This window comes from Ascaphus truei, chromosome 21, assembly GCF_040206685.1.
Source record: "Ascaphus truei isolate aAscTru1 chromosome 21, aAscTru1.hap1, whole genome shotgun sequence".
Classification (NCBI taxonomy): Eukaryota; Metazoa; Chordata; class Amphibia; order Anura; family Ascaphidae; genus Ascaphus; species Ascaphus truei.
This window is the reverse complement of record NC_134503.1, coordinates 9093666-9112560: the sequence shown is the minus strand read 5'-3', so window position 1 is coordinate 9112560 and position 18895 is coordinate 9093666. Positions and strand designations below refer to the sequence as shown.

At 45.5% G+C, this 18895-nt stretch overlaps 2 protein-coding genes across 5 annotated transcripts in view; one reads left to right on the top strand and one right to left on the bottom strand.

Moving 5' to 3' along the window:
- AGPAT2 (1-acylglycerol-3-phosphate O-acyltransferase 2) overlaps nt 1-10513 on the top strand; it is a 29062-nt gene extending 18549 nt beyond the window's left edge. For both annotated transcript variants that reach the window (XM_075578904.1, XM_075578905.1), the window contains 4 exons: nt 2130-2305; nt 3297-3392; nt 5048-5120; nt 7054-10513. In XM_075578904.1, coding sequence (XP_075435019.1) covers nt 2130-2305; nt 3297-3392; nt 5048-5120; nt 7054-7217 — 509 coding nt within the window. In that variant the 3' untranslated portion in view covers nt 7218-10513. The remainder of the gene's footprint in view (nt 1-2129; nt 2306-3296; nt 3393-5047; nt 5121-7053) is intronic.
- Nucleotides 10514-11999: 1486 nt separating this feature from the next.
- Nucleotides 12000-18895, bottom strand: part of EGFL7 (EGF like domain multiple 7) — a 28888-nt gene continuing 21992 nt past the window's right edge. For all 3 annotated transcript variants that reach the window (XM_075578906.1, XM_075578907.1, XM_075578908.1), the window contains 3 exons: nt 18088-18152; nt 16933-17092; nt 12000-13791 (listed from right to left, as the gene is read on the bottom strand). In XM_075578906.1, coding sequence (XP_075435021.1) covers nt 13769-13791; nt 16933-17092; nt 18088-18152 — 248 coding nt within the window. In that variant the 3' untranslated portion in view covers nt 12000-13768. The remainder of the gene's footprint in view (nt 13792-16932; nt 17093-18087; nt 18153-18895) is intronic.

Genomic DNA, 18895 nt, shown 5'->3' with positions numbered 1-18895 from the left:
AGAGTTATAACAATACATGGTTGCATTAAAATAACAGGGTTATACAGTCAATTCAAAGACATTTCAAGGACAGATAGAGTTGGAAAATTGGGTACAGGGGATAAAGGGGCTGGTGATTTTCAGATAGAGCAGCTTTAACATCACCAAACAGCAGCAAAGGGCACCAAACTGTTCACACCCTTTGGCTGCCCTTCGGCTGCGCCAAAGGCTGTCCGCCTTTGGGCCAACGCAGATGTACACTGGGGTGGTTGATTTTCAATGCAGCTGCGAACACAAAGTTCTTTGTGTCCTCTTGGCTCATTAACATTCCAGTGGGTGGGGGTTGACGTTCCACAAAGTACAAGCATATGTTAACCCTTAGCACGCTGGTCCTGTGCAGAGGGGAGCAGCTCTTGGGGAGCCCCATCAGGCTTGTCCGCCTTTGGGGCAACGCAGATGTACACTGGGGTGGTTAATTGTCAATGCAGCTGTGAAGAGTATAAGACGAGTCTGTACATTGAAACCCCTAAAATCGATTGGTTAGAGCAGCATTCGCGTTGTAACCGCCTGGTAAACACACCCACGGAATCTTCCAGGTGCCTGGTTGTCAAGTGTTTCAAACCATGGATAAATACTACTGAAATACTATAACGCAAATGCCCGACCACAGCGGGTCCGAGTTAATATCGTCAATAGACGTTTGGAACCACCTTTTTTACTCCTGTTTTCATGAGTTTTCGTGTTTTAATTCCCTTGAAGCTTTGAGTTACGCTGGGATAGTGTCCAGAACCCTGTGAACTATTTCAATGTTCTTTTGCAGCAACATAATAGCTGCAATCTCTCATTCCATAGAGAGAACCAACCCCCGCCTGCTGTCCTGCTGAAATGCTCGTTTTCATGGAAGGAGTTTGCAGCGTGCAGTCATTTGCACGTTCTGTGTATTCAGTGGGTTAGCGAGTGACCGCCCCCAGAATATAATCCTAATCAGAGTTTCCATCCTGCCTACGTCTCACTGCTCTCAGTTGGGTATTTTTACCAGCCAGATCTTGCCTTTCAGATGCATTAAAGATAATTGCAACGTGTGCAGCAGCAATTTGTTCAGAAACGTAATTCATTGCAGAGCTCTGATTGACTGGCTCTTAAAATGGCGGACTTGCTGGCGATCGACCTGATTAAAACCGATGGCTGCTTCATATTGTTCATCAGAGCCACCCGGGTAACAGGATTGATTTTCACCGGGATACTTGCGTTCTATATTTTCACAGCATTTATTGACCTATTCTAGTAATAGAAATACACGCTTCTTCATCAGATGGGCAGTATGTTTAAGGCCTTTATTTTCTGGGGAGAGGTTCATAGATCCTCCTTTGGCTTGATCAAAACCATCTTCAATCTCCCGGAGACTCTCATGGCCGCCACCAGTCTACGTTCTTTCAAAACTAAAGCCGCATCACAATTTAATCTGGTCTGTAACTGTTACATAGGCCTATAACATATATTATCTCTTCTTGTGCATGCAGTGTCTTGTATATAATGTATAACCCTGCTCACTTAATGTAACTGTGTATTTATAACCATGTATTTGTCATTATAACTCTATGCCCAGGACATACTGGAAAACGAGAGGTACGGCTGCACTTATGGTGACGCGACGGCGCTTCAACACAAATGCATTGTCGCCGTCGGCGGCGCTTATAGTGCACGTGACGGCGCGACCAAGTGATAGCGCTACCAAAAATCTGGTAGTGACCGTTATTTGATTTTTTTTTCAGCGACGGTCTCCCCTTGCGGCCAATCAGAGAGCTTCTCCGACCCTCCGCCCTCCCCCTTTTCTGACGTCACTGGCCTTGTAGCTAGTGACGTCGCCTAAACTTAAATTACAACTATCGCGACGGCGACGCGACCGATGACGTCACCCGTCGCCGTCGCGATAGTTGTAATTTAAGTCGCCGGCAGTATAAGCGCAGCCTAACTCTCAATGTATTACTTCCTGGTAAAACATTTTTTATAAATAAATACATTTTCAATATTTTTTTTAAACTATTTAGTCTTTTGCAGAAAATGTACAAAACGACCTCACCGTACGTCCGGCCCCGCCGCCGCCCCTCTGTCGTTGGTGACCGCCTGTTTTTCTATTTGTCCTGGGACAGGGCTGATGGAGATTGTGCCTGATCGCTGCGTGCAGATCGCCAAGAAGGAGCTGATGTACGCCGGGTCCGTGGGTCTGATCACCTACCTCGGAGGCGTCATCTACATCAACCGGAAGAGCACAAGCGATGCCAAGAGCATCATGGCGGACGTTGCGCAGATCATGATTAATGAGAATGTAAGCACTGCCAATGTGACCCAAGTTTGACCCCAACAGAACCCAGCCGATCATTCAATGGGACCATGTACCAAGTCGCCTAAGCAGCGTTTCTCAACAAAGGTGTATGTGGGAACAACGGGTGCCTTAGTGCAGCGGTGCGCAACTCCAGTCTTCCAGCTCCACCAACAGATCAGGGTTTTAGGATATCCCTGCTTCAGCACAAGTGGCTCAATCAGAGGCTCAGATGAAGATTGAGCCTCTGATTGAGCCACCTGTGCTGAAGCAGGGACCGATTGAGCCACCTGTGCTGAAGCAGGGATATCCTGAAAGCATGACCAGTTGGGAGGGGCTTGAGGACGAGTTGAGCACCCCTGCCTTAGTATAAAAGTTAGAGATCCCCATTGGACTGCAAATTATGATCTGATTATAGTGACAGATTATGTATCACCCTTAAAATAGAATAATTGGAATCTTTAGTTTCATGTGTAATTGTTACAAAGTCACGAGGATAACACTATAAAATACAATAGTAGAAAGATATACAATGTAGGGATACGTGAATGAGGATGGATCACATCAGCAAAGTTTCGCCCCTTGTTGAAGTGGTATTAGAAAGAAATTAGTCTGATTTCAGAAGCTTTCAACCACACATAAGTTATGGTAGGTAGAAAATTGACAAAAACTACTCAAAGTGTAACTTGTGAGCACATTCACTTGTCTCGGACAGGTCTGCAGCCCTGCCTTTCCCCATTATCTCTTAGCATACAGTGCTCCCACTGCAGCCAGGGATTCTGGGAAATGACATGCAACTAAGAACACTGTCACCTTTTGCTTCAAGTCTAGTTTAACACGGGCCTCAGCGGTCCATGTTAAAATGGATCTGAAGCGAAAGGTGACACTGTGTGCGCCTTTTGCATGTCATTTCCCAGAATCCCTTTGGTCCAAAGCTTTGGTCCTTGTTGCAGATTTTCACAGACAATTCTCTTCTTATCCCCTTGGTTTGTTTTAGTTAAAAGTCTGGGTGTATCCGGAAGGGACCAGGAATAGCAGAGCTGACCTGCTGCCATTCAAGAAGGGAGCCTTCCATCTAGCCGTGCAGGCACAGGTAAAATATATGTGTGTGGGGATGTGCGACTCTTCCGCTGAAGTTCTCGAACTAAGCAAAGTGCGCCCAAAAATGTCTTAAAAAAAAAGTAAAATGTTGGCAAAAAAATAATAATGATTGCCAAACCGTAACCCTTTGGTTGCCACAAGACGTAGTTGCTATGTCATGGGATGTGGCACGCCAGGGGAGGGTTGTTTTTTCCGGGTTGGATCGCGTTCCCGTGGAGCGCAGGACGTGGTCTGCCCAGTAAGGAAACGGCAGAGGAGCTCTCCTCTAACGGAAAGATGACCGCCATGGTCACGTGACAGCTATTGACAGTGGTCATGTGGCCGCACAGTGCTCGGAAGGGGCGTTGGCACTCAAAAGGTTAAGAGTCCTTTTGCCGGTCACATGACCCCTTTCTATGCTGCCATTTTTGTCACATTTTGGGCAAAACACGTTGCCCAAGTGGCAGAACGTTGGAGCACGGGGACCTTTCGGGAAAACTTTGCAAAACACAACATTTAAGGGAAACTAGCGAAAAATGTGGCAAACTGGAAGAAATGTGCACGCCTCTGTGAGTGCGGCTTGCAGCTGTATTTGCACTAGTGGGAGATACAGCTCCACTGGCGAGAACATGTGTTTCTTGGTATATTTATGGGCCCGCTTGGCATGTTTGCAGATGCCACATGAAACCGCGGCTGCACCAGGGTCCTTAAGCCGTTGATTCTCTTGACGCTCAGCTTGCTTGGGAGGCCCACAATGCTTTGCAAAACAGTGCCACCGGACACCAGGTGGCTAAAAACCAGCCCCAGCTTCAGCACAGGTGGCTCAATCGACTGAGCCTCTGACTGAGCCACCTGTGCAGAAGCAGGGATATCCTGAAAACCTGATGTGTTGGTGGCACTTGAGGACTGGAGCCCTCCCCCCCCCTATATGTTACAAAGGTTATATGTAGACCCCTTCATCCAATACCAGCCACGTGATCAATTACCAACGGAGGTTTGCAACAATGAGAAGTAAGGGAGTGTGCAACAATAACTGGAGTTTATCAACACGCGGTTATCTGCTGGATGATTCCTCAGCCTGCCCTGCCTGCCACAGCACTGATGCTTTATATTTACAGTAACAGAAGCTATCTCTCATGTCCCTGATGAGAATTTCTTTGGCATCTGGTGCTGCACATGGCAGGACTGGGTATAAAAGGGTTTACCTTCAGCTGCTCTTTCAAAAGCCACTGCTTATGCTAATCCTGCTTAAAAGGCAACGAAACACACAGTCAGGACAGCCGGCGTTGGCAGTCAGTCTTGTCACCACTAGGCCACTAGTCCGTAATTGGAAATGACTGGGCATCCACACCATCGTGGAGCTGTAGGGACATCTAAGTGAAATGAATTGGTAGCTTCAGCGCGGCTTCCAGCAGACAGATGGTCATATTTACAAAAAAACTACCAGCACAATCAGGCCTTATGTTGCCACGGGAGAGAAGCCAGCATGGAACTGGGCACGGAAGACTGAACTATATTTTCTCTGTCGCTGTGTAGGAGAGGGTTAAATCCTGGTGACAAGTCAGTCTATAAGGGCGGGTGTGATTTACTTCTGCCCTTATTGTATGGTCAAATAGGTTATTTCCATGTGCAGAACACAATGTAACAATCTCTTCTGTTGTACTCAAGGTTCCGATCGTTCCCGTGATATACTCCTCCTTCACCAGCTTCTATGACCAAGAGAAGTATCTATTCACAGGAGGTACGTATAGAATTATTTGACAGCACCAGGAAAGCTTGTGGAAGAATAGGAGAGGCTTCCACACTCAGTGGCTTCCAAGTCTGTTTTGTGGGTGGATCACTTTTTGCTTTTTAGATCTCTCTGTTGTGAAAGGGGGACTCTCTGCCCTACACAGTATTGTTCCTGGGAACGTGGTAAAACATTTAAATCTGCTCGAGGGACCCTTGCACACAGAAAAGTATATTGAGCTCTGTAGTAGAACATGTCAGGGTGTCCTAAGGCAGGGGTGCACCTGTTGGGGGGGTCTTGAGGACTGGAGTTGAGCACCCCCGTCCTAAGGTATGTCTGCGTGCTTGGCCCTTTTGGGACTTGGTTTAGGTTGTTACTGCCACCTCCTGGTCAGATGCAAGGTTTTCAGCATCGTGTCGTTGGTGGTTTGTGATAAAAAGATGAAAGTTCCTCAAATAAGTCGTTGCAGTTCAAGATTTACAGTGTAGACCCAAGTCCTCAGGTGTTTGAGGGAGGTCTTCTGCACTGACAAGAACACTGTCATGGAAAACAATGTAAGTTTCTCTTGGACCATTATAGCTGCTAAAACTTTACACTACTATGAGTAAAGAGTAGAAAAAAAATATGTTTCCTATGTATGTGTATATCTATATTTATATAGCTCTTCCCAGCAGCAATACACAGGACATAATAACATTACACATAATGTGAATAAGTGCTTCGGACATACAAGTAATAGTAGGAGTCCCTGCACTGAAGAGCTTACAATCTAGTGGTAAGTGGGGAGAACATAGAAAGACAGTAAGAAGGTGTTCTGTTAAGTGTGTCTGCAGGGGGGCAAGCCCCACGTGTGAGGTGTATAGTACTTGTATAGTATATGGTTCTTTTTATGTTACGCTTGGTTTTTAAAGTATGAAAATGCGTTTGTTGATCTAAAAACGGCAACAACGCCAGTTACTGGCGCCGCGAAACCTCCCTATTTCGGCAATCCTGCCTTTACTGTGCCAAAAGATAGTCTGCATTTGAAAACATTCAGTAGTTTTCTGTTTAGGGCAGAAATGGATCTAAAACACAGACACACACAGATTTGTGGGGTCCAGTTTTTAAGACTACCACTGTGAGTTTTTATGAGCTGCATTATTTTTATAACTTGAATGCGCTTTGTATCCTATTCTGTTCATATAAGAACTAAGCTCTAATGCTGCATCATAGAAATTGCTGCAGCAAAACATGCTTCGAATGTGTTCTGTTGTGTTGCCCTTTTGGGTTTATATACAACTAGCTGATATACCCGGCGTTGCCCGTGATGTAATGTTCTGCCTCCCCCATCCTCCCTCTCAACTCCCTTCCCCCCTCTTCACAGCTGTTCAGGCTTCCCCCCCTTCTCTCCTGACTCCCTCCCCCCCCCTCTCTCTCTTGACTCCCTCTCTCCCCCCCCTCTCTCCTGACTCCCTCTCCCCCCCTCTCTCCTGACTCCCTCTCTTCCCCCCTCTCTCCTGACTCCCTCTGTCCCTCCCCCTCTCTCCTGACTCCCTCCCCCCCCTCTCTCCTGACTGAATACCACCCCCCGCCTGTCTGCTGTGCGCCGCCATCTTACCGGGGGCATCTGCAGGAGGAAGGGGGTCCTGCAGGAGGGCCGCGCCGCGCTTCCCCTCCATCCGGGAGCCGGTGGGAGGGAGAGAGAGGGAGAGAAAGGGAGAGAAAGGGAGAGGGAGGGAGAGGGAGAGAGAGAGAGCTGGGTGATGTCATAGAGCCACCAATCTGATTGGCCAGAGGCTGAGGTCCAATCAGATTCACCGCAGCTAGTACCAACCTTTCGATTTTATATATTAAGATATATCCATGACATCATATCAACCATTGTATGGTTCGTTCAGCTACCTTAGCAATTGCCCTCCTATTGTATACGGGATCCTCAATGAGACACTTTCCCTCAAATTTCCAGGCAAGGTCAAAGTCGAAATCCTTCCCAAAATCGATACGACAAACTTGAAAGAGGATGACGTGGCGGAGCTGGCAGAGAGATGTTACAGCACCATGCAGAAGGTCTTCTTCAGGCTCTCAGATAAGCCTCACAAAAGCAATGGACAGAGCACTTCTAGTCACTAGAAGCTTCAGCTGCCTGTAGCCGGTCCTGCCCACTGTGCATATGAGGTCCCCAACGCTGCTGAAGCTGCTTATAGTATTTTGCACTGGAAAGACCCGGCCACGTGGACAGCACCGTTCTTTAACTAAAGAAACTCCTTTCGTTCACCAGCCAAAGTGCCGCGCACTATTTCCGTCGGGATCGTCACTTGCGGAGTCGCTCTTGTTCCTTTTCCAGCTTGGCGTTCATGGTTTTTAGAAGCACAGCGCCGGGGGAGGATTGCTTTCCTTTTTGGGGTATATTTTGCCATCCTGGCGCAATGGAAAGTGGCAGAAAAGCCTTCATTTCTCTGCAGGTCTGGTGTAGAAGAAGGTTTGCTTTTTTTTAGACGTGTTCTGTTTGTTCAGCCCAGGAAGGAGAACCAGAAATACTCTGAAGTATTGCTGTAAAAGAACCAATTTTCTTTTTTTTACTGTAGAAGCCAAAAAGTTGTATCATTCTTTGCCAAAAGGCCCTGACACACGCTGCTGTGCAATGTGCTACTGGCCCTGGCAGGGAAGAAGTTACTGTTGCACCGTTTGGTGTCACTGGATGTACTAAAGTTACTTTTACATTTGTTTGATTCTAATATATTTCCAAGGCAGATCCACACGTGTCAGGGCTCTTCAACTGGCGGCCCGCTGATCCAATGTGGGCCCGGAATGGTCCTTGATGTGGCTCTGTTCCTGCCGGTTTCATACTTCTTCAGGGGTCGGCCAACGCCAGTCCTCAAGGGCCCCCAACAGGTCAGGTTTTACAGATATCCCTGCTTCAGCACAGGTGGCTCCCTCCTCGACTGAGCCACTGATTGAGCCACCTGTGCTGAAGCAGCGGTATCTGACCTGTTCGTAGCCCTTTGCGGACTGCAGTTGGCCACCCCTGGACTAGTTGCTTAAGCACTTAAGTGTAGTTTTCCGCACTGAAACTCGCTCGTATGTTGAGACGATGTCAATTGATATGGTACAGATGTCCTACATGTGGGAGTGTAATCATTTTTGAAGTTTTTAAATATGTGTAAAATGATATTACAATAGCCTTGTGGCCCCTTCTTCTTCTACGTGTTTTCTGCTCTGGACCCCTTTGGGGAACTAGAGGCCGATCCGCGGCACAGAGGTTTGGGGGGGACACAGGCGACTCTTGTTATCTTTCACATGGAACCCAAAGGCAGGTGGAGAAGAGTGGGGGATGTCTCTTCTGTCAGAGGCAGAATGTATCATTCGGTTCCAGATCTTCTGAAGAATGGGACAACCACGCTTTATTTTGTGTGGCATCGCAGGCACTAGCAGCACCAAAAGGGATTGTTGACAGCCGTTTTCAGTCATCTGCGCCCTTCACAAAGGGCCCCCCTTTCTTTTTTTTTTTTTACACTGGTTAAGCTAGGGGTGCTCAACTCCAGTCTTCAAGCCCCCCCTCCCGCCAACAGGACAGATTTTAAGTATATCCCTACTTCAGCACAGATGTCTCAATCAGTCCCTCCTTCAGCACAGGTGGCTCAATCAGAGGCTCATTCTTCTACTGAGCCTCTGATTGAGCCACCTGTGCTGAAGCTGGGATATCCTGAAAACCTGACCTGTTGGATGGGGGGGCGGGAGCTTGAGGACTGGACTTGAGTACCCCTGGGTTAAGCTACGAGTAGTTTAATGAAGGATGGGACAGCTAATATTCATTGCACTTTATGGACTACTATGGAGAGTTTAAATCTTCAATAAGTTGGTACTGCAATACAAAGTTTTTTTTACCCGTGTCAGTAATAATACCCACATTTATCTGGAGTACATTTCGCTCCCTCTATGCCTAGGCTCAGGTACCTTCGCTGGGTGTTATTACGGTATATGTTATGCTGTATATACAAAGTGGCAGTAGTGCTAAATCCCTTTATGATTAAAAAAAATAACTAAAAATGATCATACCATACATATTTATGTAATCTAGTTCTGATTTCCATGTTAAAATGTAAGAGCAGTAAAGAGCGACACACTGTGCTCAGTTTGCACGTCATTTCCCAGAATCCCTGCCTGCAGTTTGCATGTCATTACCCAGAATCCCTGGCTGCAGTTTGCACGTCATTACCCAGAAGCCCTGGCTGGAATGGAAGCACTGTGTGCTAAGCGATAATGGGGAAAGACAGAGTTGCAGAGCTGTCTGACATGTGAATGCACCACAAGCAGTATTTTTATTTGCTGTTCTGATTTATAAATACAGGGAGGACAGACATCACACCTTTCAGAATGATATCATGTATATTATTATTCTTCTTGCTCCCAGATGTTCTAACAGACAGATAATTCCGCTCGATGCTCTTTAAGAGTCCAGAAATCAGCTTTCTCGTTTTTTTGTTTTTTTTTAAGTCCCCCGGGCAGACTCTGCATCAGATAATGTGAAATGAAAAGATCAGCAATACATAGTGATCAGTGTTTCCGTCGGGTGGAAAAGATGATCAATGTTCACCGCGTGTGGCCATTTTCCTGGTTTGTGTGATGCAAATTGCTCGCTTGTAGTATTTGGAAAGAGAAAGATTGGGATCCCAACTTTTTAAGAATCACCATTATGTCTGCCTGTCAAATGATTCCATGTATTTCACGCTTTTATAGGGTTCTGTGGGGTTTTTGCACTAAGCGCACCAGAAGAATATCCATTAGCACTTCCGATTCAACAGTAGGAGTGCAGCGGGCGAGTGGAGTTGGAGAAAAAGTAACTGTATTGAATTTAACATATTCCTCCTACGCGTTTTCGGTCCCAGTTGGGTGCGAAACGAGAAGGAGGAATACGTCAAATTCAATATGATTGAATTTATCACAGCATCAGAGCCCTGAGTGCAACGGGTGCACTGATACTTATTTGTTCCAGTACTGTGAGTGCTAAAGGAGTGCAAAGCTCTACATGGCTTTTTTTTTTCATTAACACGTTGTTTTGGGCAAAGCGCTTATCTTTAAAAATGCCAAGGTGTTTACCATGTACAAGCCTTACATTTCAATGCAGCATTCTGTACGTGTGCTTCACCAGTTCTTAGTATCGTTTCTTTGTGAAGCGCCAACATATACCGACCGGTAGGGCGGTGGGGGCAGCGGGTACAGAGTGATGTAAATTACAGATAAACAGAATGGCATACTGTACCAAATAAGGACAGACGTGTGCAAACAGAGAGCATTGCTGTTGTGCGTTGTCTGAATGGATAACTTTGGGTAACCTTGGAGTCTGTATCAAGCTCTATGAATGGCAATTTTGGCATTCGATGCAACGGGGGGAAAAAATGCTATTCAATAAACTGATGTTAATGCGATTTGTTTTATTTTGCTCATGCAATTGGGTTCAAGTGAGAGTATGTGATGTGGAGTAGGGTTTTATACAGTAAGATAGGGGTTCTCAACTCTGGTCCTCAAGAGCCCCCAACAGGTCAGGTTTTAAGGATATCCCAGCTTCAGCACAGGTGGCTCCATTGGCTTCAGTCAAAGACTGAGCCACCTGTGCTGAAGCAGGGATATCCTTTAAACCTGACCTGTTGGGGGCTCTTGAGGACTGGAGTTGAGAACCCCCTGCAGTAAGACAAAGTTAGAAGCGAGGACACTTAAATCAGCCAGCTCCCCTTTCTTTTCCTACAGGATTTGAACCCCCGGGTCCCTCCACAGCGGGACTCCTGCTATTTTCAGCTGCAGGGACCCCCAGGCTCCCGAGACACGCGTGAAGTTACCGGTATTACAGCCTGTGCTTTAAAGTGGATGTAAATGGCCATCCAATAGGAAGCTGATGATGTTGCGACTTCCTATTGGCCGGAGATTTGACAGCCATTTTGTTTTCCCTGAAAGGAGTTTCAAACCCTGTAGCTTTACCACAACATGCACGGTTCAGCTCCAGTAGAAACTCCCCTCGCTCCTGCCTCACCCCCCCTCGCGTTTCCATTCTGTTAATAAAAATGGGGGAGAAAAGGGGAGTGGGGGTGGGGGTATTGCCACTTTACCACACATTGTACTATGCGTCCATCAGCTTCTGAACAGAGCAACTCCCACTTCCAAGCACAGCACTAATAGAATCCGCTTGATACAGAGACCGTCTGGGGATTTAATGAGGGTTTGGAAAGTCATCATTGTAATGTAGGAAAGTACTACTGCAGTTGGGCTATCATCAGGGGTTGAGATAATCTTGTTAAAATGATTGGTATGCGATGTATGACTATATTATACACAGAGGGTTGGTGTTCCTTACAATGCATCTGATCTCAGACGCGCTATTAGAGAGGGTTGGGGTTCCTTACAATGCATCTGATCTCAGACGCGCTATTAGAGAGGGTTGGTGTTCCTTACAATGCATCTGATCTCAGACGCACTATTATACATTTCAGCCATTAAGTGAACCCCCGAGCCGAATCTTCGCCGATTGATCACAGGAGAACAGATCGATCGGAAACTTAGCTAATTACTTATCATTGTGCGGATTGTTTTGATGCCCATACTAAAGGGGCCGGGGGAGGGGGAAATGACCGCTTGGACTGCTGCTTTAAATTAACCCTGGGAAGCAAGATCTTTGTTGATCGATTACAGGAGAACTAATCGATCGGCAGCTTAGGTAATTCGTGTTCAATAAAGATAATTAAAGGCTGCATATAATCAAACAAAAAATAGATTATTTTTTTTAATTGCCGCTTTGATTGCCCCATAAATACTGTTATTTTTTTTGTTTTTTACAGAGGTTTCCAAGAGACATATTCTGTGTAATCCGCATTTATCTGAACACTTTCCCTGTTGCGTGCCTTTCATCACCACATAGTAATATTTCCGACTCATTTTCTTTATTCACAGTTTTTTAAATGGGGTACAAAAAAAACAAAAAACGATGACAAGTGGGGTACACATTACATAATAGCGACGTCAGATATTATAATATTTTTAACACACTTTTGTATATACATGCCCTTAAATAATATCTTTAAACACAGCACAACATTGAAATAATACAAAGGGAGATAGTGGGATGTGGTCACCATTGACTGTTCATTAGGAACACTCCGTAGAACGTCCGGGAGGAGAACAGGCTACTAGCGGAGCTTAAGTCGGGTCATCCTTCTTAGTCTTAGGGAGGGGGGGGACCCCTGCCGGTGAGCAGACCTTGCTTTGAAGATGCTGCCCAGGGCATATGTTTGAAAACATAGTCCGCCCGACTCTACCACCCTAGCCCTGTTACGGTAAAGCTGGATCTGGGTTTAGACCAGCCTCTCGTTCCTGTGCCAACCATGGTTCCCATACTCCGGTACATTTGTGTTTTTTTTATCCCCTTAGGAACGCCGTGACATAGTAATATTAATGTACATTGCTGCTTGCATTAATAAAACCTTATTACACATCACATGTAACAAACGGCCCACAGCGTTTACTTATATCCAAGAGTTATTTTTTATGTACCCGGACAAGAAAAAATAGATGCACCTATTCATCAACCAAACGAATACATCAAACTTGATCACAAAACTTATTGTACCATTTACAAAAATACATATATTTTTTTCTTTTTGAAGACCTGTTCTGTGTGTGTTCAGGAACATAACCCAACCTGTGAACATTTGCCGATGCCAAGAAATAAGTTGACATCAAAAATAATTTTAAATGGCATGGTAAGGATGAATGAAAAATGGTCATGTTGCAGCCTAATATTTTGACATCATATTACATGATCAAGCTTTTCGGCGATAACCTCCTCCTCCCCACGTCGGTATCTCTGACCCCAAAGCTTGCAACGGTAAAATGCTAATCCATTCGGAAGCAGTCAATACAAGTAATAAATGCTGTGTGGACATCTGCACTTCATTTAGGCATTTACAAGGCTGCAGTACATCTGATCCCAAACACAATACCATCTTCTATTAGTTTCAACAAATGCAAAGAGCACCAAATAATTGAGTCGTGTTTATGATGGAAAGAAGGTCTACATCAGGTTTGGGCAACTCAAGTTCTCAAAGACCACCAACAGCTCAGGTGTTATGGATATCCTAGCTTCAGCACAGGTGGCTCAACCAGTGGCTCAGTCTGAGTCACCTGTGCTGATGCCAGGATATCCTTAACACCTGAGCTGTTGGTGGCCCTTGATGACTGGCGTTGACCTGCCCTGGTCTACATTGTAGAGTGCATGCATGCTCACGTGACATTAGTCATAAATAGTCCTTCCATTGATTGAACGTTGCTCTTCTATTGCATAGGAGAAACACCTTCTTTACAACACTTTTTGTATTTATGGACTGATATTTCTGGTGCAGGTTAATAGTGTGGGGAGCACCTACTAAATAAGCAGTGCTCTATTTAAATGACTTTGTAGAGTTGCCCGATTTTTAAATCCAACGATCTTAGTATGGACACACACAGAATTATTTGACTGCCACATTTTTAGGTGTTTGTTGACAAAACTACTATAGACAGATACCACTTGTCCTTTTGTCCTTGGAATGCTATTTACTTGAGATAATGTCTCCAGGTAGTTATCTCATGCAAACCATACCGCTGCTAATCTATATATAGACTGGTGACATCTGCTCTCCTGTATTGGATGCCAATCAAAGTTCATTCTTGCATGAACCTAAAAGACAAAAAAAAGAGTCCAATATGAATCCTGTTTATAGATCTAAATTGACCTTAACAGGTATGTTAATCCTACAGATCTTGAAGCCCTCAATCTACCATATTAATGCACAGAGTTGCAAAAATGTCTCTTGATGTTTATTCCAGGTGATTATTGTAGGGTCCATGTAATGTCTCTGTATGGTATTAGTTTACCTTGCTTGGTTAGTAGTTATGGGAAGCACAGGAGGTGTTAAACGAGTTACGTGACCCTGATGTTTCCATGTTTTTCTGTTCTATTGAGCCATGTCTCAACAATCGTGTGTGAAAAAATGATAAATAATGTTTCTTACAATTAACGCACGGCAAACAAAATGATAAAATCACCAGTTTCCTGGTTAATTAGGTGGCTATTCTACCCAATAACCTCTGGATGGATAAAGGGGGCTGTCAATGTGATGTATTTGTTTAATTTTATATTGCAGCCCCAGGGCGCACATCAAGAGGGAGATGTTACAACAGCAGGCTGTCATGTTAGCCAATTTTTTTGGGGGGGAGGGGGTGTTGGCTTTGTGCCCTTTTCATTGCTGTTTTTATTTTTCAAATCTGATGCTTTGTTCAGGAGATATAAACGCTTATAAATATTAAGTGTCCGGGAGGTTAAAATGGAGCCCAGCATAGTCTAAAGGTTACCATGGTAACATCAGAAGCTACAGATAAGAAAAATCATTTTTACCACACAAAAAAAAGAGCAGGACATGGGGGCAATATACTAAACATTAAGTTAATATACCAGGATATTGAGTTAACCCTGTAGGGGCCCCATGATATGTCATATGCTAGTTTCTCCTTTTCTATGGGAGACCGTGCCCTGCGCTCCCTGCGAGGAACACGACTCCTCTTCCATTCCGTCATCAGTGACGCCATGATCGCGTGATAGCCAAGTGCCGGAGCCTGCCCCAGCCCCTCCGACACGCAAAGGGTTAAACTCCCAAAATGCCTCTGGAAGGGGGCTTCCTGCTTCAGATAATCACCAGAATAATGGAACATTTGAACGTGTTCCTTTGAATTATGACATGTGTCCTGTCCTACCACAAGGGTCAGGGGGTTAGACGAGAGTATCCTCCGATTATGATCAAGGACAGACTGCGAGTTCTTGATTTTTGGGACGGTTTCCTAATAAGTGAAACCTGACCCCTCTCGCAATCAGCGTCTACTAAGCTTCACGGCAAGATTACCCTGAAGAACGCCGCCGATGAATGACCGCAAACGTCATGGTCCAATTTTAGACACGCACTCGAAGAAGGAATATCAGCCAAACCACAATGCTTTAACATTTCCAAGTGGTTTTAAAGCTGCAGATAAAGCAATAACCTACATCTCTTATTTTTTTTTAATCAGTTCTGTACTATGAGAAAATAACAACTCTGAATGACATTTTTAATGTATTACAGTATAATCTTGCAAGCATTTTTTGTTTCTATAGCAACCATTTACAAAGTAACATCCCCTTCCTCTTCTGAAACAGTCTCTGACACACCCCTTTTTTGAGCCCTTCCCTCACTCTAGCAGTGCACCAATTGTATCTAGTGACTGCCTGGTCACATGATCTTCCCCGCAGAACGTTGCATCTTTGGTCCTCTTCTGCTGCACTGACGGCCATTTAGTAAACCCCCGAGCCGCATCTTCGCCGATCGATCACAGGAAACGGATCGATCTGCAACTTAGCTAATTACTTCTTGTGTGGATTGTATTGATGCACATATTAAAAGGGGACATTTTTTTTTTTTTTTACAAAAAAAGAAGACCGCTGCTTGGCTTTAAATATATCGTGAGTGATTTAAACAAATGAATGTTTATTTACGTGATAGCCCACCATTGGATTTTCACTAATGCATAGACCCTTTTTCTGCAGTTTTCCTGAGCTGACTGTCCTGTTCACAACAACGAAGGCCATTGCCTTTCTGAAGCCCTTACCAGGGCTGCCACCTTCTACTGAAGGCTAACCCGGAGAAATTATTTTGTAAATGTCGTGCTTACCTTTAGCGTCGTCCTCCTGGCATCTTCCCCCTGCAACTCTTGTCAATATGGCCGCGTGGTGTCAAATAGCGCCGCGTTTGCCGTGATGTTGCATTACCATGCAGCGCGGCGGCGTGTGACATCTCGTCATGATAACGGGCGTCACGTGATGCTGATACATCATGGCGCATTCCCGTTGGCACGGCAATGCGGCACCATTTGCCGCCGCGCGGCCAAATTGACAAGAGTTGCAGGGGGATGATGCAGGGAGAACCCCAGGAGATGGCGGGAGGCGCAGTCGAAACACTCGCCGTCCGCCGCCACCCGGAGGTTTACTAGGTAAACCCGGAGATACGTGGCCAAAACCCGTAGTCTCTGGGTGAAACCCAGAGTGGCGGCAACCCTGGCCCTCACTGGTTGGAGCATTTAACGGTCGGCTAATTAGAAGAGTGGAGGGACTCGTGGCAGACATGATGTATGTATTCACAGGTACGCCATCTTTAAATCCACCTCCTGGTTGGAGTGGTTCGGGTTTGACCCAATACCTCCACGAGAATTGCCCTCGGGAGGGGAATGAGTGGTGCGTTTATTGCGGCAGTAAAGTAAACAAATGAACCATTAAGGCACGGCGTGAACGAATCTGAAACTTTTAGCAATGCTTCACGTGGACATAACAGCCTTAGGCAATTACCGCAGCCCGCCTGTGGATATATGTAACAATGCAGCGTAGAGCTAAAAGGTTCTTAACACTTCTAGAGAGGGACGTGTTATTTTGCAATACACCGTATGCCTGGCTATTTGGAGCTCTTAACCCCGTGGAGACTTTGCAACTGCGTGCTAACTATAATTCTAATATAACGTGCTCCATTCTAATCATAATCTGTCCCCTAATTACGACCAAATGGCTACAGGACATTGATTGAGCTAGTCCTGTTGTACACTCTATTTTTTGTCCCCATGGCTACAAATGCTAATACTAAACAGAACTCCATTTCGTAGACCCAGTAACCTCCGTTCCCATGGTAACCTCCGTCTATACACATTTGAAATACCTGAATCCATTACCATCCGCGTCTCCCGAGCAGATATGACAGCTAGGCCCACTTAATGCATTGCAGCGTTCCCTCCCTCGCATACTTACATGTCTCGAGCCTTTCCTCCAAGAAAGAGATCTGCTCACTAAGTGAGTCTATTCTGTCAAGCTGTTGGAATGAGTGTGTCAGTAATCTTATTGGATCTGTGCTGTCTGCTGAGGACGAGGGTGATAGACTGTGAAATGGAGCCAACAGCAGCTGCAGCTTCTGCAGAGATAAAATGCATGGACTTAGTGCTACATTTTGTCATAATAGAGTTTCTTCTATAATGTTACATTCTATGCATCACTGTTCAGACACACACTAGCCTACATCCACAAAGCTCCGGCAAAATAGGCGTTAAAACGTGGCAATAACTAAACCTGGAATAGACGTTCCGAGGTTAACGTGTATCCGCGAGGCTAATTATATGCCAAAACGACAGCCGCTGTACATCTCGTCCCGGGATTGTAGGGTAACATTAAAAAAAAAAAACCCCTGATGAAGCCAAGCGATTGGAAAAACGCGTAGAGTGGGATTTCCCGGGTCCTCCGAGCACTCGCAGGCGCGTTTTCTAAACCGGAAGTGACGCGGCATAGACCGGAAGCGGTGTAGCAGAGCCCGCAGGAGACGCCGGCAGACGTTAACGCAATGCACTTTAAGTTGTTATTGTTTGAAGATACACCGTTCGTGTTAACGTGACATTAAGGTGACTTAACAGAGCTATGCCACGAGTGGCCAACTCCAGTCCTCAAGGGCCACCAACAGGTCAGGTTTTAAGGATATCCCTGCTTCTGCATAGGTGGCTCAATCAGGCAGTCCCAGCTTCAGCACAGGGGGCTCAATCAGTTCCAGCTTCAGCACAGGTGGCTGAATCCGTGGCTCAGTCAAAGACACAGTCTTTGACTGAGCCACGGATTCAGCCACCTGTGCTGATGCACCGATATCCTTAAAACCCAACCACTTGGTGGCCCTTGAGCACTGGAGTTGCCCACTCCTGATCTAGGCCAAAGAGTCCCTCCACCAAAAAAGCCCTGAAGGTCTAATGTTGATATCAGAGGCACAGCCCGATAAAGTGGATCCTCTTTAACTGGTTCGAAGTGTGCAGGAACATGTTCAAGGGGCGAGTGTGGGGAATGGCTACATTTTGTTTCTTCAAGATAATAAAGCGACTTAAGCCCACTGCACTGCTGTACCCCGTCTACTACAGCAGACCCACTCACCTGCTCCAACACCTCTATCTTGTTCCTCAACTCTTGCATTTCTTCCTTCACCGAATCTGGAACTCCTAGTGCACAGAAAAAGCCGTTTAGCATGCGGTGCCGGGCATACATCATTGGTATGCATACCGAGTCATTTAACTATCGCATTGTGAAAGGAGAGGGGGATTAGTATCTTTCTGCAGGAAAAAAGAATCATTTGGACCCAAATCCCATGAATGCATCCAATTACATTTTAGTGTGATACAAAATGTTGTTTTCCAGGCATATTTCAATATGACATAAACCCTTTAGCTCACCATGGCGATTACAATAAAGCTGCACGTTGCAGAATAAACCACTTTAACCAAGTTTGTTTCCAGATGTGTCTAAAGCTCAACCGAAGAGCGGTAGGTTGCAGGCATCTGGCAATAAAGAGGTTAAAAGGTGCATTCACTCACAGCCTGTAAATAGGACGAAGCCTGTATATTCTGGTGCTTCTCCTGTGACCGTAGAAGGCCCTTGTGATGGGGATTTCAAATCATTTCAGGTTTACCAATTTTATGTTTTAACATGTTAACTGCATCTGTTACATCTGGGGTGGCCAACTCCAGTCCTCAAGGGCCACTGGCAGTATGAACCAATGCCCCTCAATGCCCTTAGCAGTCAGGGGCCCAGGGATTTATTGCTCTGGGTTAAGGGGAAACAGGTATAAACAGCTAGGGCTATTCATCAAAGTCTCAACAGCAGGGCAAAACCGGTAAAAAAATACTGAACCAGATTCAAAGTAAAGCCACCCTGTCGGGTTATCTTGGGTAAATCTGATGCAGTT